Source organism: Panthera leo, chromosome B1, assembly GCF_018350215.1.
Source record: "Panthera leo isolate Ple1 chromosome B1, P.leo_Ple1_pat1.1, whole genome shotgun sequence".
NCBI classification, from domain to species: domain Eukaryota; kingdom Metazoa; phylum Chordata; class Mammalia; order Carnivora; family Felidae; genus Panthera; species Panthera leo.
The window spans coordinates 44,479,207-44,504,988 of NC_056682.1; the positions used below are offsets into that span (position 1 = coordinate 44,479,207).

The 25,782-nt window shown below is 45.1% G+C and overlaps 3 protein-coding genes across 14 annotated transcripts in view; 2 read left to right on the plus strand and 1 right to left on the minus strand.

Moving 5' to 3' along the window:
- LSM1 (LSM1 homolog, mRNA degradation associated) lies at positions 1-10,580 on the plus strand. 5 transcript variants are annotated; one of them, XR_006201596.1, is made up of 5 exons: positions 4-419; positions 546-662; positions 4,628-4,696; positions 4,966-5,070; positions 6,054-6,138. XR_006201596.1 is itself a non-coding variant. In XM_042934874.1 (4 exons), the coding sequence occupies exons 1-3, from the start codon at positions 121-123 to the stop codon at positions 4,686-4,688; spliced, it is 477 nt and encodes a 158-aa protein (XP_042790808.1). In that variant the 5' UTR covers positions 1-120; the 3' UTR covers positions 4,689-4,696; positions 6,054-6,069. The 5 variants fall into 5 exon arrangements, 4 of the variants coding, with proteins under 4 accessions (XP_042790808.1, XP_042790807.1, XP_042790810.1 ...); XM_042934874.1 differs by lacking the exon at positions 4,966-5,070 and having other exon boundaries at positions 1-419; positions 6,054-6,069; XM_042934873.1 differs by lacking the exons at positions 4,966-5,070; positions 6,054-6,138 and adding an exon at positions 10,075-10,160 and having other exon boundaries at positions 2-419.
- BAG4 (BAG cochaperone 4) overlaps positions 1-23,695 on the minus strand; it is a 55,970-nt gene extending 32,275 nt beyond the window's left edge. Inside the window, exons 1-7 of one of the 8 annotated variants that reach the window (XM_042934848.1) lie at positions 23,477-23,695; positions 16,689-16,745; positions 14,705-14,799; positions 14,356-14,468; positions 13,101-13,258; positions 12,051-12,184; positions 762-1,101 (exon numbers count right to left, since the gene is read on the minus strand). In XM_042934848.1, the coding sequence (XP_042790782.1) occupies positions 762-879 (118 nt within the window). In that variant the 5' untranslated portion in view covers positions 880-1,101; positions 12,051-12,184; positions 13,101-13,258; ... (2 more) ...; positions 16,689-16,745; positions 23,477-23,695. Of the gene's footprint in view, positions 1-761; positions 1,102-8,836; positions 8,980-12,050; positions 12,185-12,321; positions 12,538-13,100; positions 13,259-14,355; positions 14,469-14,704; positions 14,800-15,366; positions 15,462-16,688; positions 16,746-23,476 lie in introns of those variants that run through there. The other 7 variants (XM_042934850.1, XM_042934851.1, XM_042934854.1 and 4 more) reach the window with 7 other exon arrangements.
- On the plus strand, positions 19,479-24,646 carry STAR (steroidogenic acute regulatory protein). The gene is made up of 7 exons (XM_042934856.1): positions 19,479-19,701; positions 21,069-21,182; positions 21,511-21,638; positions 22,277-22,435; positions 22,571-22,755; positions 23,325-23,418; positions 23,913-24,646. The coding sequence occupies exons 1-7, from the start codon at positions 19,638-19,640 to the stop codon at positions 24,024-24,026; spliced, it is 858 nt and encodes a 285-aa protein (XP_042790790.1). The 5' UTR covers positions 19,479-19,637; the 3' UTR covers positions 24,027-24,646.
- Positions 24,647-25,782: the final 1,136 nt, after the last annotated feature.

Here is a 25,782-nt window from a genome sequence, read left to right on the forward strand (position 1 = left end):
TCCGTGACTTTGGGGTCTGGGAAGTAAGAAGGCAGGCGGCAGCACCGCGTTCCTCAATAGGGAGAATACGTCTTCCCTGCCATCTAGTCAATCTAGATTCCGCTTCCCCTTTTATCAGGGATGGGGAAATGTTGTCTCTGGACCGCACGACAGTCCCGCCTCTTCCTGAGGACGGGCACGTGGTACCGGAAGTGGGTGGGAATAATATGGAGGCGTTTCCGGCAGGCCCCGGCTGCTGAAAGCCGGGGCAGAAGTGCTGCTCCTGGTCGGGGTCCTTGTCCCAGTCCCGCCCAGGCGGCGACTGCGGTCGGAGGAAGGTGTTGGACACGCTGGGCCACCGCCGCTGTACACTGCAGCCTTATCTCAGCTCAAAATGAACTATATGCCCGGCACCGCCAGCCTCATCGAGGACATCGACAGTGAGTAGCTCATCTCCCCTGGATGAAGTCTGGGGTGAGATCCTTCCTCCTGGGCGCGTATCTCTTCGGGAAGGGGCTCGTAGAATGAGTCTGGGGCGGGTTGAGTGTGTTTTTGACACAATTCAGGGTGTTTGGCGTTGACATCCTCCACGTGAGTGAAGAGCCGCAAGACGCTCCGTTTGCCCACCCCCTAGCCGTCTACCTCTGCCCTGCCTCTCGCAGCCTCCACCAATCCCGGAGTCGGTAAGCCACAAGCTGTAGAATTTAAGTCCTGCTGTGGAAGGACGCGGCTACTGAGGCCCAAACACGAAAATTGCCCTCCCCCCGTCTACTGTCTCCCACCTGCGATATATCGAAGTACCAGGTTGTTAATGGTGGATGAATCAGAATAGAGAAAGGATTCATTAAGAAACGAAAAATTTAAGACCAACAGTAGTTGGACGTAATTGACACTAAACATAGGCTTTATGCTGTGTAGTCATTGCAATATTCTTCTACCGTAAGGGTCTTAAGCACTTTCAGGTTATGATAGTAGAGATCGCTGTCAGACAAGATCTTGACTTTTCTGGAAAGGCTGAATCACTTCCAATTTTTTTTTCTTTTTCTGTTCGACAATTTTCTTTTATTCCTCCTAATAAGACATCTCTTATTGCCAGTAATTGTCCTGAAGATGAGTACAGTCCTGTGCAAAAGAGGAGCCAACTTAATAGTTGTCCTATCTTTCCTTTTTTCTAAGCTCTCATCTGTGAATTATTCCTCAAGCAACATTTTATAATTTTAATCGTGTGATCTGTCTCATTAACTTGTAATTGCTGCAGAATGGTTTACATGGTTTTGAACAAGTCACAACAATCACAGTTACTGTGTATGCAAATTTAAAAAGTGAGTCTGTGTGGCCCCTGGCTGGCTCAGTCAGTAGAGCATGCGACTCTTGGTCTCTGGGTTGTGAGTTTGAGCCCCACGTTGGGTGTAGAGATTACTTAAAAATAAAATCTTTAAAAAAATAGTAAAATAAGGGGCACCTGGATGGCTCAGTCAGTTGAGGGTCCAACTTCGGCTCAGGTCATGATCTCGTGGTTGGTGAGTTCAAGCTCATATGGGGCTCACTGCTGTCAACTTGTCAGTGTAGAGCCTGCTTAGGATCCTCTGTCCCCTTTCTCCATCCACCCCCCCCCCCACTTGTGCTCTCCCAAAACTAAATATTAAAAGATAATAATAATAAAATAAAAAGTGAGTCCATGATCATATTCTCTTTTTATCATTGTCTGAAATCATTTTTTAAATCAAAATTAGTGATTTTGCTGTCAAAAGAAAATGTAGTGTGAATTGGACCATATTCATATATGAATAAGAACTGCACAAGCTTATCTGTAATATGTAATGAAATCTTCAATTTCTGTCGTCTGTGGATGCCCTTTTGCCTCCACCTCTCGTTTTGTATATCTGAATTATGTGAGGCCCCTAATACATTCTGCTGTTTTACTAAAAATAATGTAGTAAAGCCCTCTAACCTGTTCTTTGTAGATTCCAAGCCCCTTCCTTTACTAAAAAGTTTGAAACAATTTCTTATGCACCCTTCACTACCCCCACAACCACACGTACAATTTCATCTTCTCTCCTCAGTCTTTCTGCATATTCATTCATTGTCTCATCTAAGTAGGAAGTGTTTCTCCCTTTCAGTCTCTTTTATTCCTCTTTCTTCCCACTGCTTCTTCCATTAATACCCTTTTCCTCTCATATCTTCTCTCTTCCCCTAAATTCTTTCCTTCATGTATATTCTTGTGTGTCCATCTCCTATTTTCTCTCTGTTACGTCTCCTCAGCAGACTCCCATTCCTTTTTTCCTATCTTTACCCCCAAACCTTTTGAATCTTCTCCATTTGACTCTACTTCCTGAGCACCTCCGTTACCCCTGCAGTGTGATTTTTCTTGTCATCATACTGCTGAAGCTGCATTCTTTTTTTTAAGTTTATTTATTTTGAGAGAGAGTGAGCCGCAAGAACGTGCGGAGGAAGAGCAGAGAGATAGACAGAGAGAGAATTACAAGTAAGCTCTGAACTGTCAGCGTGGAGCCCAAAGCAGAGCTCAATCTCAGGAACCGTGAGATCATGACCTGAGTGGAAATCAAGAGGGTGGACACTTAACCGACTGAGCCACCCAGGTGCCCCTGAAGCTGTATTCTTGAAAGGCAGCAGTCTGATGCCTTCTTCTGGGCTCTTCCCTCCCCTCTGCAGCACTGTGATACTGTTACTACTAGATTCTTAATTGTTTTCTTTTCTTGATTTCGCCAGATTGATACTTGGTGATTTTATTACCTAACTCTCACTATTCCCTAAAATAGGTGGTCCCTTAGGTTCTGTCTTTGGTGTGCTTCTTTCTTTAAATCTCTAAGAGAGTTCCTGGACTTTAATAATTATATCACCTCCCTGTGGACTTATCCAAAATTCTAATTCTGACCTCTTTGACATTCCAGTCTTAACATTTACAACTGCCTGTTGACATCTCTACATAGGTGTCCTGGTTAGCACTTCAGAATCACAAATAGCTAAGCTTCTTTTATTCTTAAGCTTCTTTTATTCCCATCTTTTGATAAATGACCCGCCCTGACATGAAGACTCAAAATTCCTACATTTCCTTAACTCCTCTCTTCAGCACTCACCCCCTCCACCCTCCCACACCTTTACAAACTCAGCTGACCAGTCCCATCATTTCGAACTACATAGTGTTGGGGTGCCTGGATGACTCAATTGGTTGAGCATCCAACTCTTGATTTCAGCTCAGGTCGTGATCCCAGGGTTATGGGATCAAGCCCCACATCAGGCTCCTCGCTGAGTGTGGAGCCTGCTTAGGATTCTCTCTCTTCCTCTGCCCTTCTCTTGCATGCATACTGGCGCTGTCTCTCTCTTTCTCTAAAAAAGAAAAAGGATCACACACAGTCTTAGTTCTCTCTGCCTCTCCATTTCCATTGGGCTTGGCGTAGGTTTCTTTTTAATGTCTCACATTCTGCTCTCCCTTTTCTGCCGTTTCAGTCTTCAGTGTTTTCTTGTGAAGCATAATGCGAGCTGAACCTGCTTCTGGTACTTTTTGGACTTTATCTCCTGTGACTTCCCTTTACACCCCCAACTTTTAGCCAAACGTATGGATACATACAGACCTTTTTTTTTTCCTGCTGCCTAAATTACAGATTTCCCTTTCTCTCCCCTTCCCTGTCACTCTTCCCAGAGGCCAAAAATTATCTACCCTTCAAGGTTGAACTCAGATACTTCCTCCATCTAAATAGTTTCTCTCAGTTTCATATAATTAAGATTTGCTTTCTTGTAATACTTAATTATAGCCCAAAGAAGACTACAGATTCCTTCAGGGAAGAATCACTGTCTTGTTTCTCTGTTATGCTTCTAGAAAGTACTTTATGGCATTAAAGAAATTAATGAATTTTGCTACCTATTCTAGCAACTGGCTTATTGTCATTCTTCAGTATCAGCTGAAAGTCACCTCTTCAAAGAGGTTTTTCCTAGCCACTTTCTCTCTCTCTCTTCATCATACTATCCTGCTGTCTTGTTTGTTATTCCATTGCACTAATCACAGTAGGTCATTTTTTGGTTTTTGTTTGCCTTCCTCCACCAGGAATATAAGTTGATAAGGTTGATCACTTTGAGTCTTCTCTACTGTATATCTCAGCCCCAGAACAACACATAGCTTTCAATAAATATTCATGAATTTTTGATCTAGCTGATTGTCAGCATCCTTATTTCACTTGAGGCATTGTTTTTATTTAAAACCTTCCCTGATTCCAAAGGGTGAAATAGAAGCCCTTCTAAGTTGAGAGGAAAATAATTGTGGAATTAAGATCACAGAGGTCATCTAGACTAAATTTCTCAATTTGTGGATGTAGAAACTGACATGACACTGGGAGGGTTTAACTGCCAACATTAACATCTAGAGCTGGTAGTCATGCTTCCGTGCTCCTCACCCAGTCCTTTGCCCACTCTGCCACACGCTTCTGCTCCTTTCACCACGACTGTTGTCATCTAAACCCCAGAATACCTTGGTCCTCTTTCTAATTTCCCAATGAACTCTGCCATAAATACATTGGAAGAGGAAGTGGTGGAGCTTAAATTGCTATTAACTTTTTTTTTTATTGTTAATACTGTAAACTAGTCCTGAAGCTAACAGTTCTCATTTTTTAAAGATCTTTTTTCCTCTCCCCAGAAAAGCATTTGGTCCTGCTTCGAGATGGAAGGACACTTATAGGTTTTTTAAGAAGCATTGATCAATTCGGTATGTACTAGTTGTGGAGTCTTATCCTCTGGATAATGAGAGACACCATTGTTATGTATTTTTGTGTTAATTCATGTTGAAATTGACTTACCTGCAGCTTTCTCAAGTGTCTGGCATAATGGAATACTGTTTTGAGTCATTACATCATTGTTTTCTAAATTATGATTAGGTGATTCAAAAGCTAGTATTTACAAGTTCGTATTTCTAAAACTGGTTTTCACTAGAACATACGATTACAATGTTTTGGACTGTTTTTTTATTTTCCCCAGTAGAGGGAGCCAAATGATAGAAATAAACTCAGTCCACTGAAAAAGCTGCTCATTTGTACATTGGCTTGGGTGCCACTACTCTTCAAAGCAGTTCCTGCACTGAAGGTAATCCCTCCCTGTCCAATGAAAGTTGGATAGAAGGTATTTCCAGAAGCTTTTTAGGGATTCCAACGTTAAGTTCAAGATTTTACACTTTAGGGATACATCAGACTCAAGAGTCTTGATCTTTGTTTTGCACCTTGCATTTTTCTAAAGAGATATATATTTGCTTCTGTTTCAAGGAACTTCTCAGTTCATACCAACATTTGTTGGATCTCTGCTAGTGGATTTGGGCATGGGGAAAAGTAACATAATTGAAACACTTTATAGGAATTGGGGAAGATAACATAGATATTTGCTTTTCTTCAAATAAGACAAATAGTACCAATTTTAAAAGAAAAGTAGTTACTCTTAACAGATTAGAGTTCTGAATCTTAAGTCAAATTTGTCTAATTATTTTGGGGGGGGAGGGAAGTAGCAAATTCTTTATTCTCAGTTTACCAGGTATGGTTATCTGACAGTGTGAAAAAAAGTTTTTGTATGTCATAACCCATGGATGCCTGCACTGGGTTAAATGAATCCTAAGTACTGAAACAAAGTTAAATTTTTGGTAAATCGTCATATACACATACCCACACAACATACAGAGATTGCTTTTGTCTTAAAAAGTTTTGATATCTGCAGTTGTTTAGGCTTTAGAGTCTTCCAAGTGCCCTACTCCTTTGTATTTTCTTACAGTCATGTTGATATTTGCAATTTAACTGATAAAAGAAGTTAATTTTTGTGACTGATTCCCACCAACATTCATGCATCAGTGCAACATAATCCCAAATGCTCTCTCAGTTTGCAATTGTTTAGAAGTCTCTCCCAAGTGGTATGTCTTAGTGAAATAGGAGAAGACTATTTCAAATTTTAGCTTTTGACCAGAATTAGAAAGTTTTAAAATCATGTTCAGCTAAATCTTTTCTACTCAACTGATTATTTGAGTTGTGGACCTTTACCCAATAATTTGAACTAAATATCTTTGTTTCTTCCCTATACACTTATAGCTAATTTAGTGCTACATCAGACTGTGGAGCGTATTCATGTGGGCAAAAAATACGGTGATATTCCTCGAGGGATTTTTGTGGTCAGAGGAGAAAATGTGGTCCTACTAGGAGAAATAGTAAGTGAAAACTGTTAAGCTGCTGTGGGTCTTGATAATCATGCTAGTTAGGTTTCTTTTTGTCTTTTCAAGAAGGAAAAAATACATTTTTAACGTTTCTCCCAGCTTCTCATAGGAAACCACCAAATTAGCTTAGGAAAGCTAGAGTGGTAAAAGGAAAATTACAGAGAATAATTAACTTTGTTTCAGTGCCTCTTGGCATTTTAAAGATTTTGATCCCATTAGCAGCAAAGTATCATTGATTTTACCGGATACAAAAATACCATCTGGTACAAATATGTTCGTTAATATATTATTTCTGTTATCTTTAATAGCAGAAAATTGAAAAACTTAATACCTAACTAGAGATGAATAGTTCAATAAAGAATGATTTATATACACTGGAATATTTTGCAGTCATTTAAACAATTGGTTACAAGTAGGTTTTCATGACATAAAGCTAATGAGCAGGGTTTGGGGGAAAGACACATTGCATGTACAATATGATGTCCCTGTTTTTTAAGGGGGGAAGGGGAAAGAATGGCTGTAGGAGAAGCCATCTGTTACCAGTCCTGAGAATAGAGTTCAGCTTCACTTGGATTCTTAGCTCACAACTAAAGAGGTAGCTGTGTATCTATGCCAGGAAGACCAGTTGGCAGGTGAAAAGTCTTCTAACCTGTTATACTGTAGATCTGTGTGTGTGTAAATACATAACTGTGCATATACATATATGTAAGCATATATACATATAAAACTATTAGAAAATCATGTATAACTATTAGAAATACACTTTGTTTTTTAGCTTTTTAAGTTTTTTTTAATTTTTAATTTTTTATGTTTGTTTATTTTTTGAGAGAGAAGGAGAGCACAAGCAGGGGAGGGACAGAGAGGGAGACAGACAGAAACTGAAGCAGGCTCTAGGCTCTGAGCTGTCAGCACAGAGCCTGACACGGGGCTTGAACTCACGAACTGTGAGATCATGACCCGAGCCGAAGTTGGACACTTAACGGACTAAGCCACCCAGGCGCCCCTTATTTTATTTTATAAAGTCTATTTACTTATTTTGAGAGAGAGTGAGTGTGTGAGTGGGGGAGGGGCAGAGAGAAAGAGAGAATCCCAAGCAGGCTCCAACACGGAGCCTGACGTGGGGCTACATCTCACCAACCATGAGATCATGACCTGAGCCAAAAAATCAAGAGCGGATGCTCAACTGACTGAGCCACCCAAGTGCCCCTTAAGTTTTTAATTCCAGTTAACAGAAAAGTTACTGAGGCCAAGATATACTGAGATTGTTATATTAGTTTCAGGTGTATAATATAGTGATTCACAGACATTTTTAAAAGAAGATAAAACTTGACTTCATGTTTTACATAAAATATTTACTTAAAAATGCTTTCTTTAAAGCCTTTGACTTTGCTTCTGATTATTGGGTTTGTCAGGAAAATCAAACTAAAAAACTTTGGCATTTGCTTAATTTTATCCTTTCCTATTTTGTTTTCAATGTAGTTTCTCAACACCTACCCACATCTTAAGTTAGGTTTACATAAGTCTTTGGAGTGGAGTGGTTTGGTCTGTAGCAATTTTCAATAATAAGCCATTTGAGAAAGTAAGAAGATAATTCTGCCAGGATCAGGTTGGTTTAGAGACCTCATGTTGAAACAGCTAGAGATTACTGATCAATATTATCAATAAATAGCAGTATTGCTAAGTGCTGCTATGAAATGTATGAAATGGTTTTTTCTAATTTTTAAAATGTTTTTGTGGTTGCTATTTTTGGTCCATTAGATCATTTTTTGCACTGTTCAGCAGTGGAAATTGTCATCCCGTCATAATATGTAAAAGTTGAAATACAGCACTCTGGTACCCTGGGGTGTGGGGAGTGGGGCTAGTAAATGTTAAGTTGTTGCCAGTATATTAAGAGAGCTAACCCCTCTCTGGACAGTAGGAGTGTGGGTGATTATTTTTCCTTTGTTTATAATTTTCTCAATCTATTGTTTAAAGAGTAAACATATTACTTTGCTATCAGAGGAAAAGATTTAAGTTAAAATATTCATACATACTCTGCTTTGGTTTTATAGTTGTAAACACCACAGAAATGCTTTGTGTGCCAGTTAACGTTGGCACAAATGTACCCCTGTGTAGATGTATATGTGTGTGAGGAGGAATGACCTTGCATTTGTTCTTGAAGGTTCATTGTTTCCTAGGGGCCCTTTTGTGGAGAAAGTACTCTTATATGTTAATTGTTTGGATGCTGCAAAATTTCTACAGTGGTACCACTAAACTAACAGCTCAAGTAAGTTGAACCGTACACAGCTTATGAAATCAATAGTCAGTGTGAAGAAACCAAGTACCAGCCCTAGGGAAGCTCATACCCAGAAACCATTTAGATTCTGTGAACATCTTGTTTAAGAAGTCCCTGGATTCTGCCTCAAGGACAGTAATGCACACAGCCTTAAGTAGTAAGACTGCTTGTTGGGAATTGGCATCATCAAACCACATGCATAGCTTGATGAATAGCATATTGAAAAGTCCAAGAAGCAGTACACCGGGCTAAGACCTTATCTTCCCTGCAGCTGCTACCCATAGATTGTGAGGGCAGGTTTCATTTGATTAGATATGTTTTGCCCAGTACAGTTAACATTTGACCCAGGGCAGGACTTGTGTAATTTATTTGGCTTTCTTTCTAACCTCTCTGGTGAGAATCTTCCATCTGCTGTCACTGCCTGTGGCTTTCGAGGCCTTGGCAGGCATGTGAAGTGTTAGTATCCGGGGTAGGCTGGAGCATCTGGAGCACATCGTCGATGTGTTGATGCCTTCCCAGAATTTTATTACTGAAAATCATAGAGGAAGAGAAGAATACCTGTGTGTATTGGCCTTCCATGTTACAGAAACACAGAATTGTTTAAGGAGAATAAACAATCTGTGGATAATGAGATACTTTTATAGCAAGGTTCTGCATGAAAGGTTAGTTATCAAATGTTTGTAAGGTGTTCAGACATAAAAATATTAAGCATATGATGCCAGAGTAAGTGAAAAAATTAGTTAATGTTTGCATTGTAGATTTTTTTTAAGTCAGTATATACATAGAAAAATTGGAAGGATGTTTACCAAAATATTGTTCTATACTGGAATTATAGATAATCTTAAAAAAATTTTTTTCTGCTGGTCTGTTTTCTAAATTTCATACAGTGAGCGTGTATTTTTAAAATAAGGGGGAAAATGAGGCACTTGGGTGGCTCAGTCAGTTAAGCGTCTGACTCTTGACCTCAGTTCAGGTCTTGCTCTCGGGGTCGTGAGTTCAAGCCCTGCACTGGAGGTGGAGTCTACTTAAAAAATAAAATAGGGGAAAAAATAACTTTTTTTTTTAATGCAAAAATATTTTAAATTAAAATAGTGGAGCCAAGCTGATTTTTAGTAACCTAACTGGTCTAATGAGGTTTTCCCTAGAAGACTTGTTGTCTTTGGGTGGGGGTACGTCTTTGAATCAGTGTTCTCTACCTTAGTGAGCCACAACCCCCAGAAATTAAGCTGACTTTGATCATGTAAAAATACAAAACTTATCTAAAGCCATCTTGGCCTCAGTAACTTTTCTCTTGTGTCCTTTGGGGCTGGGGAAATAGCTGTTCATACATATATATGCATATATGTCATCTTTTTAAGAAGAACAGTCCTTGAGTAATGTAGGACTTCAGATAACTTAAAGCTTTCTATGCACACTGGTACTGATCCCCAATACTGTGTTCATCTAAGTATGTATTCTGTAGTAGTGTTGCCATTTCTCTGTCCTCAGGAGAAGGATGTTTCAGCCGTGTCACAATCATGAAAAATAACCCAAGCCTGGCATAGGAATCCATTTGCCTAAAGATTTATAATGTTTTCTATTCTTGGTCGTCAGTGGAAGTTTTTCAACCCTGCTTATTTTGTAGGACTTGGAAAAGGAGAGTGACACACCCCTCCAGCAAGTGTCTATTGAAGAAATCCTAGAAGAACAAAGGGTAGAACAGCAGACCAAGCTGGAAGCTGAGAAGCTGAAAGTTCAAGCTCTTAAGGATCGGGGTCTCTCCATTCCTCGAGCAGATACTCTTGATGAGTATTAAGTCATTTGCTCAGAGGCCATTGCTCTTGAGGCTCTCACTGAATGAAAGTGACATCCTGGTCTCCTCACACGTTTGACTAGAGACTGTAGAGTTTGGAAAGTCATTTTTATTTTGAATTCTTTCGCATGTGCAACATGAAGAAATCACGTGGCTTTGTTGTTTTTTTTCCTTTTTAATGACAAAATCATTGTTTAAGAAAAACCAGTAGCAAGGACTCCTTTCACACGTCACTGTGGAGCCAGCAACTACTTCTTTATGTTGTTCTTGTTCCAAATTAGCGTTCACAGGAGACATTCTTCATTTACTTGTAAATAAAATATGAATCTCCAAACTCATGTTATTTCCCAAGTTTGAGTTGCCTCCAGTGAATTGACAAATTAAGTTTCTGTTCCCAAAGGTAAATGCTGTCCACGGACTGCGACTGCTCCGTTCTGTGAGAGTTCCAAGTTGCTAGTGAGTTGTGAAGGAACATTTTCAGGTCCACCCCTCTCCCCTTTTCGTATTTTTGTCTGGTAAGAAAAACGCATTTTCAGGCTTGAGGAAGGAACTTTCGGTCCAGGTATGCAGTTACTGATGAGAACAGAAGCCTCAGTTTTGAGAAACAGCATCCCAACTGTATTTGCTGTCCTGCTTCACCGACAGCTATTCCAAACTGTGTTCCCATGAGATCCAGCACTTTACGAAGGTGACTTCTTCTCTAAATCTTCTGTTAATTTCATGAGGTTTTCCTGTTCTTCGGATTGAGTCTTGAGCCTCTTCTATGTACTCAAAAAGCACAAATGAAGTGGTGTTTCAGTGGCTGGTAATCTAGGTTATTCCCGGCTAACAACCCATGCGGATGCCACTTTGCTGGCATGGTGCTGATTGTACAGGGAGTGTAACAGACCGTGTTTTGAGAGTGCAGTGTAGTGTGATGGGCAGCGTACTGAACTAGGAGTTCAAACACACTGGCTGGTAACTCTGTTCTCTCTGCTAATCTCTCTGACTCCGTTTTTGTTTTTTTGTTTTTTTTTTTTTTTAATTTTTTTTTAACGTTTATTTATTTTTGAGACAGAGAGAGACAGAGCATGAACGGGGGAGGGTCAGAGAGAGGGAGACACAGAATCCGAAACAGGCTCCAGGCTCTGAGCTGTCAGCACAGAGCCCGACATGGGGCTTGAACTCACGGACTGCGAGATCATGACCTGAGCCGAAGTCGGCCACTTAACTGACTGAGCCACCCAGGCACCCCTGACTCCATTTTTTTTAAATGTGGAATTACTCCAGATAATTTCCTTTTTGTAGTCTGTTGAGCAAAGAACTTTTCCTTAGATATTTGTATCCAATCCCTATGTCTGAATTATTGACAGTATTAAATATACTTAACGTTTTACAGGTTCAGGTATTTTTAAAACTGCCCCAGATATCTGTAAACCATTTGACTGCTGAGCTATGCATCATTGGATTGATTTTAAAGTAGATAATTTGTTTTTTGGTTTTTGTTTTCTTTTTAATATTTATTTTTGAGGAGGGTACAAGTAGGGGAGGGGCAAAAGAAGGGGGACAGAGAATCTGAAGCGGACTCTGCTGACAGGCTGACAAGCAGCAAGACTGATGTGGGGCTCGAACTCAAGAATAGCAAGATCGTGACCTGAGCTGAAGTCTGACGCTCAGCCGACTGAGCCACCCAGGTGCCCCCTTAAAGTAGATAATTTGTGAAGAAACTATTGCAGGTAATGATTTATCTAGTGTTTTGCCTCTAATCTTACTGTTTAATAACCAGAATTTGTTATTAACACAGAAAGGGGAAAAAAAACATCACCAACCTTTGAAAAACCTGTGTATCTCTACAAGAATTACAGCATCTTTTTCTGAGCACCACTGCATCAGAACATCAGACACCTTCAAGAAATTGGGATTCACTAGGTTTTCTTGTTTTTTCGGCCTCCTTCAAACAATTCTGAATGCAGTATGAGAAAAAGGGACTTAATTTCCACAATAGAATTTCCCGGCCTTAGCAAGTTTTGATCATTGCTTTCTGACCTTTTGTCACACAAGCAGCAGCTAAGAGTTTGACCCAAAGGATGAAACAACTACCTGCTTCCTTCCTTGGTCTCCAGGCTGCTCGGCGCAATGGCTCGCCCTCAGCTCTGCCCAGCCCAGCCTTTTTGCAGATACTGAAATCTGGTGCTTTTTCTCCTGGACCATTGCTAGCCCTCTCTTCCATTATTAGATTTTGGAATCAACCTCAGTTCACACTTTTCTATTATCTTTAATACTTTCTTCCAGTAGGGGTTTCCATGAGGCTGCCTTCTAGGGAGACAAGGATAATCTACCAAAGCTCCTTTCCTGTCCATCTTTATTCTGATGACATTGAGTACAGCAGCGTATCTCTTTCCCAGCTGTTCTTTTTCCCTTTCCTTGGCCCTTGACCTTATATTGTGTGCTCTTAGCTAATTTAAACCACAGTATCTGCTCCCCTCCCCTGGCTGTGATAAACTAACAGGTCCTGGATATTTAGTAAAGCCAGATAGTCTCACACTGTTCATTGTGCAGGGCTTTTCAGGGAAACCCTGTCAGCATGAACCCAGAGGTATTACATGGGTGAAGATGGCTGAAAGTGGTCTCATTTTGCTCCCAAGAGTATAGGGCTGGCAGGCTCAGGCAGAGTGCGGTACAGACAGCAGATGCACCAGGCAAGCTGTAGCCTCAGAGCCATACGTGAGATTCATAGCACTGCCCAGGTCAGGGAACCAATCCCAGGAACTACCTTACAAGAAAATACTAGAGGAGAAGCTATTAACAAACATTTCCACACCCCCATTCTCCCCCAAAAGAAGTTCTATGTATGTACATATTTGTGGGGCATTTTTCACCTTTCCAAAGGCATGTTACCAGATGAGCTCCATCCAACTTCCTTTCTCATTAGAAGCCAGGGTTCTCAGGTAGAAAGAAGGCATCCTGGTTGCAGATGTTAACAGGCCGATGCTCTCGTGAGGAAACAATCCTGCAGCTTTAAGCTACAACTGACACCCTGCTCATAATGAAGGAAAGTAGCAAGAGAGTCTAGTCTGAGCTGTCACCTTGGAGTTATTGTGAGCTGAGCAGAGTGTCATCTGTGATAAAAGGTCACATGCGCACATGCTCTACCAATGCTGCTGATTCCTAAGGGTGACCCCCCAACCTGTTAGAACTACAGTTGACGAGGGGCACCTGGGTGGCTCAGTCGGTTAGGCATCTGACTTCGGCTCAGGTCATGATCTCATGGTTTGTGCGTTCGAGTCCCGCGTCGGGCTCTGTGCTGACAGCTCAGAGCCTGGAGCCTCTTCATATTCTGTGTCTTTCTCTCTCTCTCTCTGCCCCTCCCCTGCTCACACTCTGTCTCTCTCTCTCTCTCTCAAAAATAAATAAACATTTTTTAAAAATTAAAAAAAAAAAAACTACAGTTGACCCTTGAACAATGCAGGGGTTAGGGACCCCAGCCTCCCCCCACACACACTCAGTCAGAAATCCCCGTGTAACTCTTGACTCTCCACAAATTTAACTGCTGACAGCCTACTGTTGCCCAGAAGCCCTACCAATAACATAAACACCACGTATTCTGTATGTTCTATGTATTATGTACTGGATTCTTATAAGAAAGGCCAGAGAAAATGTTACTAAGAAGATCATAAGAGGGGCGCCTGGGTGGCTCAGTCGGTTGAGTGGCCGACTTCGGCTCAGGTCATGATCTTGCAGTCCGTGAGTTCGAGCCCCGCGTCAGGCTCTGTGCTGACAGCTCAGAGCCTGGAGCCTGTTTCAGATTCTGTGTCTCCCTCTCTCTGACCCTCCCCCGTTCACGCTCTGTCTCTCTCTGTCTCAAAAATAAATAAACATTAAAAAAAAAAAAAGATCATAAGAGAAAATACATTTACCATCCTGTACCATATGTATCTATTTATCAAAATATCCACGTATACATGTACCTGCGCAGTTCAAACAGCTGCTGTTCTAGGGTCAACTGTTCATTAAATCCAGGAGAGGTCAGGTTTTTGCCCATGAGACTGAACATGTGGACAGCTGGAGCCAATGAACAACCAGCAGGAGTGATTAGTAGAGACCCTTACACTGAATATGGAGATGTGCTCTTACCTTAGACTACAGCCCTCCAAGTGTGAAGAGTGAAGAGAACTGATGTAAAAATGTCTGGAAGAGCATCCCAGGGAAACATGAGGTTGCAGGTAGGGGACGACGCGTCAAGGTTGCTGGAAGGAAAGAACATACTCTTCTTTCAGCCTGTCTTCTTCCCAACTGCCATGCCCCACCCCCATCTTTCATATCACCCTCCAGCAGCTCCCAGATAAGAGCAAGAGACTGCTTGGTGGACGCTTGCTTTTACCAACTAAGCAGGTCTTGTATCCAGTTAAGTGATCCAAAATCAAAAGTAATTTTTCCTATCCCATCCCTTGATCTCCTAGCCTGAAAGAATTAGAAAACCAACCCTAGGAAATGGAGGCTGGCTGTTTACTCATCTGGGTGGGTGCACTTCGTTAGGACTCCCCTACCTCTCTGCTTCTCCGGTTCTGCCTGGGGTCTCTGGAAGTAGAAAATAAAATCAAGTTCTTCTTTTATTTTCTCCTATCTCTCTTCACCACTTTGTCTCTTTTTCCCCTTTTTGTACCCATTCCCCTTTTTAAAAGAAAAAAATTTTCCCCCTAATTCCAGCCACTCAATAGTGGTTGCTGTCACTTGGCTAAACCCAGGGGTAGAAAATGGCCTCAACTGTGGCTGCTCTGGGCAGCCAGCTAGCCCCTAGCAAGGACAAAAAGAAGAGCGAGGGTTCAGTGCTGAGTGTATTTCAAGGTCAGATATCCAGATGGCCTGGGGATTTATCTCTAAGACCAGATTTTTTGCTGTATCGTTTACATACAGTAAAATCCCCTCTTTCAATGTACACAGTCCTAGGAGTCTTAACAACCGCATATAGTTATGTACCCAATACTCCTGGCCCTTTGAATTTAACTGCTCCCTCCTTTCCAGCCCCTGGCAGCCAGCCACTGGTCTATCTGTTGTTGCTATATTTATGTTGGCAACTCATTCAAAATTTTCTTAAAATAGTGTACAGGTAAAAAAAATCTGGAAGGTTAAATTTATCCCACCCACCTTCAGTTTGCTCTTCTGGATTAAGCTATTCCAAAAGGCAGAAAGCTTTGTTTTCTGTGCCCAAATCCCTGGGCAAGGTGACCTAAAGTCTGGCTCACCTGTAGGGGAGATGGAGAGTGAAAGGGAAACAAGGGACCAAATAGAACTTAATAGTTGGCCCTGGTTTTCAGAGAGAAACTTGAGATTTTAATTTTTTTTTTTTTTCAACGTTTATTTATTTTTGGGACAGAGAGAGACAGAGCATGAACGGGGGAGGGACAGAGAGAGAGGGAGACACAGAATCGGAAACAGGCTCCAGGCTCTGAGCCATCAGCCCAGAGCCTGACGCGGGGCTCGAACTCACGGACCGTGAGATCGTGACCTGGCTGAAGTCGGACGCTTAACCGACTGCGCCACCCAGGCGCCCCGAAACTTGAGATTTTAAAAGGTTAAGCTGTAGGGGTGCCTGGGTGGCTCAGTTGGTTGAGCATCTGACTCTTGGTTTCGGCTCAGGTCATGATCTCACGATTCATGGGATCGAACACTCTGCACTGACAGACAAAAGCAAGACTCCTTGGGATTCTCTCTCTCTCTCTGCCCCTCCCCTGCCTGTGCTCCCTCTCCCTCTCTCAAAATAAATAAATAAGCTTAAAAAAAAAAAAAAAAAGGTTAAGCTGTATAACAAAGCACAGACTAGATTGTCTGGTTTTGCATACCGGCATCTTCATAGCTGTCTAAGTTTGGTCAAGCTGCTTACCTCAGTGCCTCGATTTCCTCATCTGGAAAATAGGTATGACTATAGTAACAACCTCTTGGGTGGTGGTTGTAAGAATAAAGTAAGTTAATATGGGTAAAGAGCTTAGAACAGTGCCTGGAACAGAAAGAGTGCTCAGTGTCAGCTACTATAATCCGCTCAATACCTGATATGTGCTGGATTCTTGGGATAGATGCCATACCCTCGATGAACTGATACTTAGCAGTCTCCTTTGTACACATAAGGATACCTTGTGAGGCACCTGGGTGGCTCAGTCAGTGAAAAGTCTGACTTCGGCTCAAGTCATGATCTCTCAGTTTGTGAGTTCAAGCCCCGCATCAGGCCCTGTGCTGACAGCTCAGAGCCTGGAGCCTGCTTTGGATTCTGTGTCTCCCTCTTCTCTCTGCCCCTCCCCTACTCGTACTCTGTCTCTCTCTCTGTCTCTCAAAAATAAATAAATATTTTTTTAAAAAAGAAATAAAATTGATTCCTCTTTCATTTAAAAACAAGAATCAAATAAGGATACCTTGTGAAATACCAGTGACCGACTTGAATTAAGGAATTAAGTACTGACTATACCCATAATTACCTCAAGTCCAACAAGTCAAGTTTGCATTAACTTTCTGCTTCCCTCTCACAGTGGCGCCTATGGAGGAAAACACCACATTTTTTCAATACTGAATAAGCATTTACCCTATAAGCAGCCCGGGGTTTGTCCTCACTTCCAGGCTGATCACCCTTAAGAAGTAGAAGAAAATCAGTATTTATTGAGAATTTACAAAGTACCAGACTCTATGCTTTCTAATCATTCATTAAACATTGATTCAAGATCTCGTCATTATCTAGTACTGTGCTAAGTGCTGGGGATTCAAGAACCTGCAAAAGAGCCAAATTCTCCTAGAGTTTACAGGTCCTTATGGAGCTTACAGACATGTAAAAAGGGGGGGCCTGCACGTGTGGGGACAGGGGGTACATGAAAAATCTCTGTACCTTCCTCTCAATTTTGCTGTGAAGCGAAAAGTACTCAAATAACTTTAAAAAGGTGTATGTGGGGGAGAATGGTCTTACTGATACTGTGCTACACGTTTACCAAGAGGGCCCAAAGGAAAAAGTATTGAATTCTAGTTAAAGAGCAGAGTGAGTGGGGCCCAAGGGGGATCTTTGAGGGGAGGTGATGCTGTGAGCTACCCGGCCATGAAGGTGTGCACAGGGCAGGCCCCTGAGGAACTTGCTGAGCCCTGCCGGAGAAGACAGCCAGGGTGCGAAGCTGGAGGGCCCAGAGATTGGGCTAAGAAGTCTGGACTTACTCTGTGGCCTCCTGACGTATCACCTGATTTCAGCTGGGTCACACCCAGGAAGAGAAAAAGAAACATATCCCCATTTCACAGATCAGCGAGTCCGGATGGAAGTAGTGAGTGGCTCGCAATCACGAAGCGAGAGGCGGGCCTGGGACCGAGAGTAGGACACCTGTGCTTTCCCCACTGCAGCCCCCAGGCTCCCCACCTGACCACCGGCTGCACAGTGGACTCTCAGCAAGGGGGCATTGAAGGAATGAACAGAGTCCTCTCTTCTCCAGGCCCTGCCTCTCTCCCTGGCCTGCTGTGTCCACCTGGTCTCCTTCCTTGGGGGCTCTGCCCTCCTCAAATAGCAAAGCCAGACACAGACAACTCCTAGAGCCAGAGGTAATTCCAGACCTGTCCCCCCACCTTACTGCTCAGAGGGACAGTGAGAGTTAACTAGTCATTCGTCCTGGAAAGGATGAGGGAGGATAAAGGGCCTTGGCCTTGGGGGAGGCCACCAGCACCCCTCCCTGAGTCAGTGGCAGCTTCTGACATCAGCAACAGCTGTGTGCCTCAGTCCCGAAGTCTCCCCCCCACCCCCAGCTGCACCCTCTCACAGTGGCTATAACTCTCCACAGGATGGCAACAGCAGGGCCTTGAACATTTTCTGCACCGCCCGTCCATAATAAGCCCCTCCCCACTCCCCACCACCTCCACTGAGGTACACATGTGCATGAGGGCTCACGTGTACAGGCAGAGAGGAGAAGCCTGGGTACCTGGTGTCCGACTTCTACCGCATGCCCTCTGCACCTCCTCTTTCCAGCCTGTGAAAGGTTAAGTCCCCCTCAACCCCTCACCCAGGCCAGAGATGAACCAGAGGCCAAGGCCCATCCCTTTGGTGTTGTCTTCCCCAGGACTCCACAGGGGCTGGAAACGAAGCCTACAGGCACGTTTCCTAAGCCAAAGACATAGCTACGCCCCCACCCAACCCCCCCTGCGGCCCTGCAACTGTTCGCCCAACAGAGAAGCACCAGCCTGCTCTGTGCCCCGCCTCGAGCTGAGTGTGGGGGCGGGGGGGGGGATGCGGGGAAGGGGACATGCCTCAAGGAGAAACAGGCCCACAGAAGAGACAAGCCAACACATACCAACTGTTATACAAAAGGGGACCTGAGATGATGAGCCCTCTTGGGGTAGTGACAGGGTGTGCTTCAGAGGAACAAACCATTCCAGAAGGTTGAGGTGGTCAAGGAAGGTTTCCCAGGGGAAGAGGGCCCACAGTGGGCCTCGAGAAATGGGCCTCCAGGCAGCCACCGCTCGGAGAGGAGCCCAGGACAAGGGCCTCTGGATTACTGGACCCTTCCCACTCTCCATGAGGAGTTGACAGGGCAGGTGTGGGACCCTGTTCTGTAGGGGCTCCGGGTACTGGGCCAACCTGAACAGGTCCTGTCCCCTTCATCTTTCTGTAGTGAGGAACCCAGCAAGAGCCAGTGGGGACCGCCACTGCTCCCCACTTTTCAGGCCTTCCCTGCCTCCGGACAGCAGTGCTAGGACACAGAACTCTCTCACACAGAAGGCCCTGGGCCAGAGGCCAAGCCAGTGTGCTTCTCTCGCCCCCAATACTCTGGCCAGGTGAATCTGGCTTGAAAGCAACCTCAAGTTCAACCTTAAAGGGAAAAGACTTCGTCCCAGACCAGGGCAGGGGTTCTCAAAGAGTAGCATGCAGTTCACAGGATACCTGCACGGCAACCCGGGCATTCTAGCCTCAATTCTAGACCGGGTTAGATCTAGAGTTTCTGAGGCCAAGGGCCGGAAATCTGCATTTCACATGCTCTTTGAAAACCACAGTTGGATGGTGTACGCTTTCTTCTAAACCGCCTTGACCTCAGCTGCTGCTTTTTCTCCCCGCTCCATCCGCTGGAGTCTGGCACCAACCTCCCTGCTCCTTTCTGTGCACCCGCCTCCCCCTCCCCACTCCCCGCAAATGGCCAAAGCCATGGCGTGAGGCAATCCCTCTGCCCTTGACCCTTTCCTTTGCATAGCGAGTGATGGCTTTTTTATCTCCTGATGATGAAGTACAGCCTTCAGCTGGGGGGCATTTAAGACACGGGACATGCAGCTGGGCGCAGCCACAGCCACAGGACCCAGAGGCAGACCTTGACGGCTGGGGAAGGAGGGAAGAAGCCACCCTCGAGAGCAGAGGCCACAACAGCAGTGGCAGCAGCACCGCTACCCTGCCTGTCCCCCGCTGCCTGGAAACAATGCTCCTAGCGACGTTCAAGCTGTGCGCTGGTAGCTCCTATAGACACGTTCGCAACATGAAGGGTGAGTTCTGGGGCGAGGGGCTGGCCGCGTGGAGGCCATGTGGTTACTGGGACAGTGTGGGTGGGGGGGTGGTGGTGGCCACTCCACGCTCATCTCACTTGCGCCTCTTGTTGGGTGAATGTGAGCGAATCTCTCACCTTCTGGGACCTCCCTTTTCCCACCTGAATGGTTGGCCTGGATACGAAGACGCTTCCATCTCTTCTGGATTCTGTCACTTGTGCTGTCCTCTCTGGGGCACCAATCTTTCTTGAACTTTGCCTGGATTGGCACTAAGGGTACCAAGAGAGCCACAGCCACAGTGGCAGAGGTGGGAGTGAGCCTTGACGCCAGCGAGCAGTGTTGGCAGGCCTGAGACATCATGGGCAGGGAAGAGAGGAGAAAAAAAAGAAAGTGGGGAAGGCCCCGAAGAGCAAGGCAGAGAGAGGAAGTGGGTGCAGCAGGAAGTCGTGTTCCCATCCTACAAGGAGGAAGCAGAACCAGGTACCGAAGTCTGGTTTGGTAGAGCTTATCAGGACCCAGGGCCATCCTAGTCAGTCCCCTGCAGTCACTGAGGGGTACACAAACCAATCTAAAGTCCTTTCCAATTACCCTGGGTTGAACAGGCTTCCGTTTATTTTATTTTTTTAAGTTTATTTTGAGAGAGAGAGAGAGAGAACATGCAAGCAGTGGAGAGGCAGAGAGAGAGAGAGAGAGAGAGAGAGAGAGAGAGAGAGAGAGAGAGAATGAATCCCAAGCAGGCCCTGCACTGTCAGCGTGGATCCCAATGCAGGGCTTAAACTCACAAACTGTGAGATCATGACCTGAGCCAAAACCCAAACTGGACTGAACCACCCACCCAGGCGCCCCTGGGTTCTGTTTAGAAGGAAGCCGTGCTTAGAAGACCCGGCCCAGCAGTAGGGCTGTTCCACCAGATCAACAAGATCCCTTGCTCAGACCCCAGTGGCACGCAGAGCAGTTACTCATGCGAAGGACCCCAGCTGCTGACAGCTACACAGACCTCAAGGGCTGGGGGTCTTGAATTCTCCTTCCACAGCCAGGATTTTTCTGCTTGTTTGAACAGAGCTTCTTTCCCTTTCAAGAAGGAAACTGCAGCAGGTTCTGGTGCAGCCCCTGCCTCCAGGCAGCACCAGGCCTGGCCAGCCCAGATGGAAGACCGACTCTGGGCCCAAAGGCAGCCTGGCACAGAGTGACAGCACTGGGTGGAGGTGGCCTGGCTCTCATTCAGACCCCACCAGGGATCTGTGTTCCTGTGCAAGTTACCTCTCCCTCCATGCGTTTCCTCCTCTGTGGCAAAACGAAGGGGTGGAACCATCTCGCTCTAAGGGGATTCCTCTGTTCTACGCAACAATATTCTCTCCTCTCTGCAGGGCTGAGGCACCAAGCCGTGCTGGCCATCGGCCAGGAGCTGAACCGGAGGGCACTAGGGGGCCCGACCCCGGGTGCATGGATTAACCAGGCTCGGCGTCGGAGTTCTCTGCTTGGTGAGTGCTGACGCTTCTGGGCTTGTGCCAGTGGCAGGAGCTTGTGTACATTGCTCTGTGCACGACCCACCTCCCCCTAACTAGCCCTCAGCTGGCCTTTTTCACTTTGAGGGGGTGGGACTGGGGTGCAAGGCTCTGCAGACCCCCTGTCGGCTGTAGCTGTATGTCTAACTTCACCTGCAGGCCGGACCCTATGACTTTGGCCTTGGCTCTTCAGAGGAAAGAGCAGATCCAGACTCAAAGGATGGAAGCACGGGTGGCAGGTGGGGGCGGGGGATAGGCTAAGGAAATGGAAGCAAGCTCGGTCTCTCCTGGGCTGTGTATCCAGGTTCTCAGCTGGAAGACACTCTCTACAGTGACCAGGAGCTGGCCTATATCCAGCAGGGAGAGGAGGCCATGCAGAAGGCCCTGGGCATCCTCAGCAGCCGGGAGGGCTGGAAGAAGGAGAACCAGCAGGTGAGGGTGGGCCTGGAACCCCCGTGCCTCACTGTTCCATTGCCATCCTCAAGGCCATTCTCACAATTCCCGCCTCACGCAGCAAGTGGTTTTAACTTACATGCTGCCTAGTGTCCAGAGTTCAAGTAAACCCTCTCCTTCTCCCAAGTTCTGAGTTAGCAGACACTAGTTTGGGAGTCAGGAAATCCGGGATCGAGGCCCAGCAGTGCCCTAAGGGTCTCTACATCTTTCTGGTGTAAAATGAGGACTGAAAACATCCTTAAGATCCCACCCAATACTGTGTGTACATAATGAGCTGGTTGTAGACCAGACTTTCCCGCTTCCAGTTTTGTTTTGCTCAGGAAATTTGAGCTTCTGAGGTCAGGTAGGGGGACCTTTTCAGTTGGACCTACCCACATTTACCACCAAGAAAAAAGGGTCCAGAAGCAGGCAGGTCACTGCTCAAGGTTTCAGCAGATGTATGAGGCTCATGGCGGGAAAGATGACCAACTGTCTTAGAAGAAGTAATTTTAGGCTTCCTCATGCTTAGAGTTCTTTGTGCTGTTCCCCTTCCTGCCTTGCCTGTCCTTGTCATATTCCTGCCTAGGAATATTTTTCTGTAAACTTTATCCTGAAGCTCCTTTTTTTCTCCCTGACAGGCAAATGGGGACACAGTACTGAGTAAAGTGGTCCCAGATATGGGCAAGGTGTTCCGGTTGGAGGTGGTGGTGGACCAGCCCATGGAGAGGCTTTATGAAGAGCTTGTGGAGCACATGGAAGCGATGGGAGAGTGGAACCCGAACGTCAAGGAGATTAAGGTGAGGAGAGTCCAGGTGTGGGTGGCAGGAACCCATGGGAGCCCAGTCTGAAAGGTGTGCCAAAAAGGTTGCAAGCTGTGGGTGGTGCCTTAGCCCCAGCACTGGCTAATGATCTGGCTCCCCGTGGCCCGGTAGGTCCTGCAGAAGATTGGAAAAGATACAGTCATCACCCACGAGTTGGCTGCAGAATCAGCAGGAAACCTCGTGGGGCCCCGGGACTTCGTGAGTGTGCGCTGCACTAAGCGCCGAGGCTCCACCTGCGTGCTGGCTGGCACGGCCACATGTTTCGGTGAGATGCCCGAGCAGAAAGGCATCATCAGGTAATACTGGCAGTCGCCCAAAACCTCTCTTCCCTCACGCAGGCTTGTGGGCACGTGCCCGGCAAGGGTGTGATGAATCCTCGGCTCCAAGAAACCAGTCCTTGGTCCCTACCTTCAACTGTCTTTTGCACAGGAATATGGAGGAAGACAAGTTCGGCCCTAACCAACCTTCCTAGAAAGTTTAAGAACCTTAATAACTTTCTAAAACATGAGGTAGGGCTGAGGTTTAGCTGGTACGCTCAGGTCTGGCCATCCTGGCGACTGAAATGCAAGCCATACTGCTTAGAACACAGCTGCTGTTTGTGAGGGGCCGCACCCATCACCAGGGACCCTTTCCCTGGCATCCGGCAACTCACAGGGACCACATGGGGCCTTCAGGCTCCAGCCCCAACCAGCATGTGTTCCGGTGAGCTGGTAACCAGGCCAACTGTTAAGTTTATCACCCTTGACAAAATAGTTCTGAGACTTAGAAAAGACAAGGTACCAGAGAAGTGCGGCTCGTATAACTGGTCAGCATAAAAAGAGCATTCTGCCTTGTCCTCCTGACTGGACTGCTCTCCATTTGCCAGAGGAGAGCATGGTCCCACTTGCATGGTGCTCCGTCCCCTGGCTGGAAGTCCCTCGAAGACCAAACTCACGTGGCTGCTCAGTATTGACCTCAAGGTGAGGGGCACAAGAGGTGGCTAGTGGGTAGGGGGTGGGGAGAAAAACTGACTCTTACCCTCCCACGTGATCCTGCAAGAACAGGAAAAACCCTCCTCCATTTTGAGAGACAGACTGTTGGGAGAAGGACGAGGCTTGAGTATTGGCCTGCTATTCCATCATCTCCACAGACTACAATAGCTCCCTTTTACCTCATATCAAATTTCAACTCTGTAGTTGCCCGTTTGGAAAGAAGGAAACTTAGGCCCCCAAAGATATGGTTGCTAGCTCAGGGTCACACAATTGACCTTTGTCTTGACACAATTGACTGTTCTTACATCGTCATGACACAGCAGGGCAGTAGGGCAGTCCTCCCGGGTCAACTCCAAGGTCACACCTATAAACAGAGCTGGAAGACCAAGCCCCAAGCAATCCATGTTTGTGACAGGGTACAGAGGTGTCTACAGGGGAACATCACCCACAAGGTGGCCAAATTCTTCTATCTTCTACTCTAGGGATGGCTGCCAAAGACGATCATCAACCAGGTCTTATCACAGACCCAGGTGGACTTTGCCAACCACCTGCGCAAGCACCTGGAGTCCAGCCCCGCTCCTGACGCCAGGTGTTAAGGACCAGCCTGCTGCTTCCAACTGTTTCTAGCGCACTGGCTCACATGCCCTTCAGAGAGATCCCTGCTAGAAGCCTGCAAGTCTGTTTAAGCTCTTCATCCGGGGACTGTGGAATGGGCTGGAGTATATTTAGGATGCTGGGACTGGCAAAATTTTAGGACCAAGAAAATGGGGACAGAGCTTTTAAGAGAAAGAGATTTCTAACTCTATTCAATGATTAGCTCTGAAATGAAGGTTAAGGGCTCCAAAATATTTGTAAAACTTCCTTCTGGGCCCTTACACATCTATTTAAAAACATCTTTATAAAATGCTACTAGCTGACACAGGGTGCAGAGGGTATAAGTACAAGGACTGGGACCTCATACTTTAGGGGCTCAAGAGCTCCATTCCCCGCAGGCAGTGTGTGGGGGGTCTTACAAAAGGGACTCCAGCAACCCTCTGCTCCTCTACCAAACAGGTAGAGAGCTGCACCAAAGACCAAGTAACTCCCCACAGCAGATGCGTTCTAGAAATGTAGTCTAAGTTTTCTTGATTGAAAAAGATACGCAACTAATTAAACTAGTTACCCTATTTCTTCCATGGGCACCAGTCAGAATAAAGAGTTGTAACTAAGACGCAAACTTCAGTCTGTACCTGTTTAAAAATTCTACTCTTAAAAAAAAAAAATCATTCTAGTAAATAGCAACTTCATGCTAAAGGAGTCCTGGACAAAGATTTTAATTAAACTAGATCCCCGAGCTCATTAAAAGGAAAAACTACTGGGGACGTAGGTCACTCAATTATTTAGAATCTGCTGCCAGAATCTTTCATAAGTACTTAATTTCCACAATAAGCACAAGCCTAATTCCATTTTTTAAAGTTTATTTAGAGAGAGAGAGCAGGAGTGGCAGAGAATCCCAAGCAGGCTCAGCGCAGAGCCTGATGTAGGGCTCAAACTCACGAACCCCAAGATCATGACCTGAGCTGGAATCAATAGTCGGATGCTTACCGACAGAACCACCCAGGTGCTCCAAGCCTAAATCAATTCTTAAAAGAACTCTAGAACTGGTAGCTGACAGGCATTGCAAGATGAAGGTGATGACTGAGGATTTTTATTTATGTAATTAAAAGATAGGATGGTACCAAATGAAGAAAATTAATGATATTACTAAGATAAACAAAAACAAATTTTATTATTTTCCCTTCTGTGAATGTTGACACCTAACAAGGGAACTGAATCTGTAAGGTTTACTTATTTATTCTGAGAGAGAGAGAGAGAGAGAGAGAGACAGACAGGGGCAGAGAGAGAGAGGGAGACTCCCAAGCCGGTTCCACACTGTCAGGGCAGAGCCTGACACTGGCCTCAAACTCACAAACTGCAAGATCATGACCTGAACTGAAGTTGAACACTTTACCTACCGAGCCACCCATGTGCCTTGGAAACTGAATCTTCAGTTCACTCAATTACATCTGCTTCCAGCTTGGCTCAGGGCTGCCAATTTCACGGCTTTTAACAGGTCACTGTTTTACTATTTTGAGAGAAGGCCAAAAGAGGGAATATGGTGAGAGCAAATTCCCCTTTCAAGATTCAGAGAATTTATGCTTTCAAAATATAGATTGGGGTGGGATTACTTTGCTAAGAAGTGCGAGTAGGATGAAAAGCCAGCCATTACCACTTGAAACTTTTCCATTCTAGTTATAACAGCACTGATGATTTAAACCGTCCAGAAACAGAGCCCCGGCTTGTTAACTAAACAGGTTAGCAGTCATGGGAATG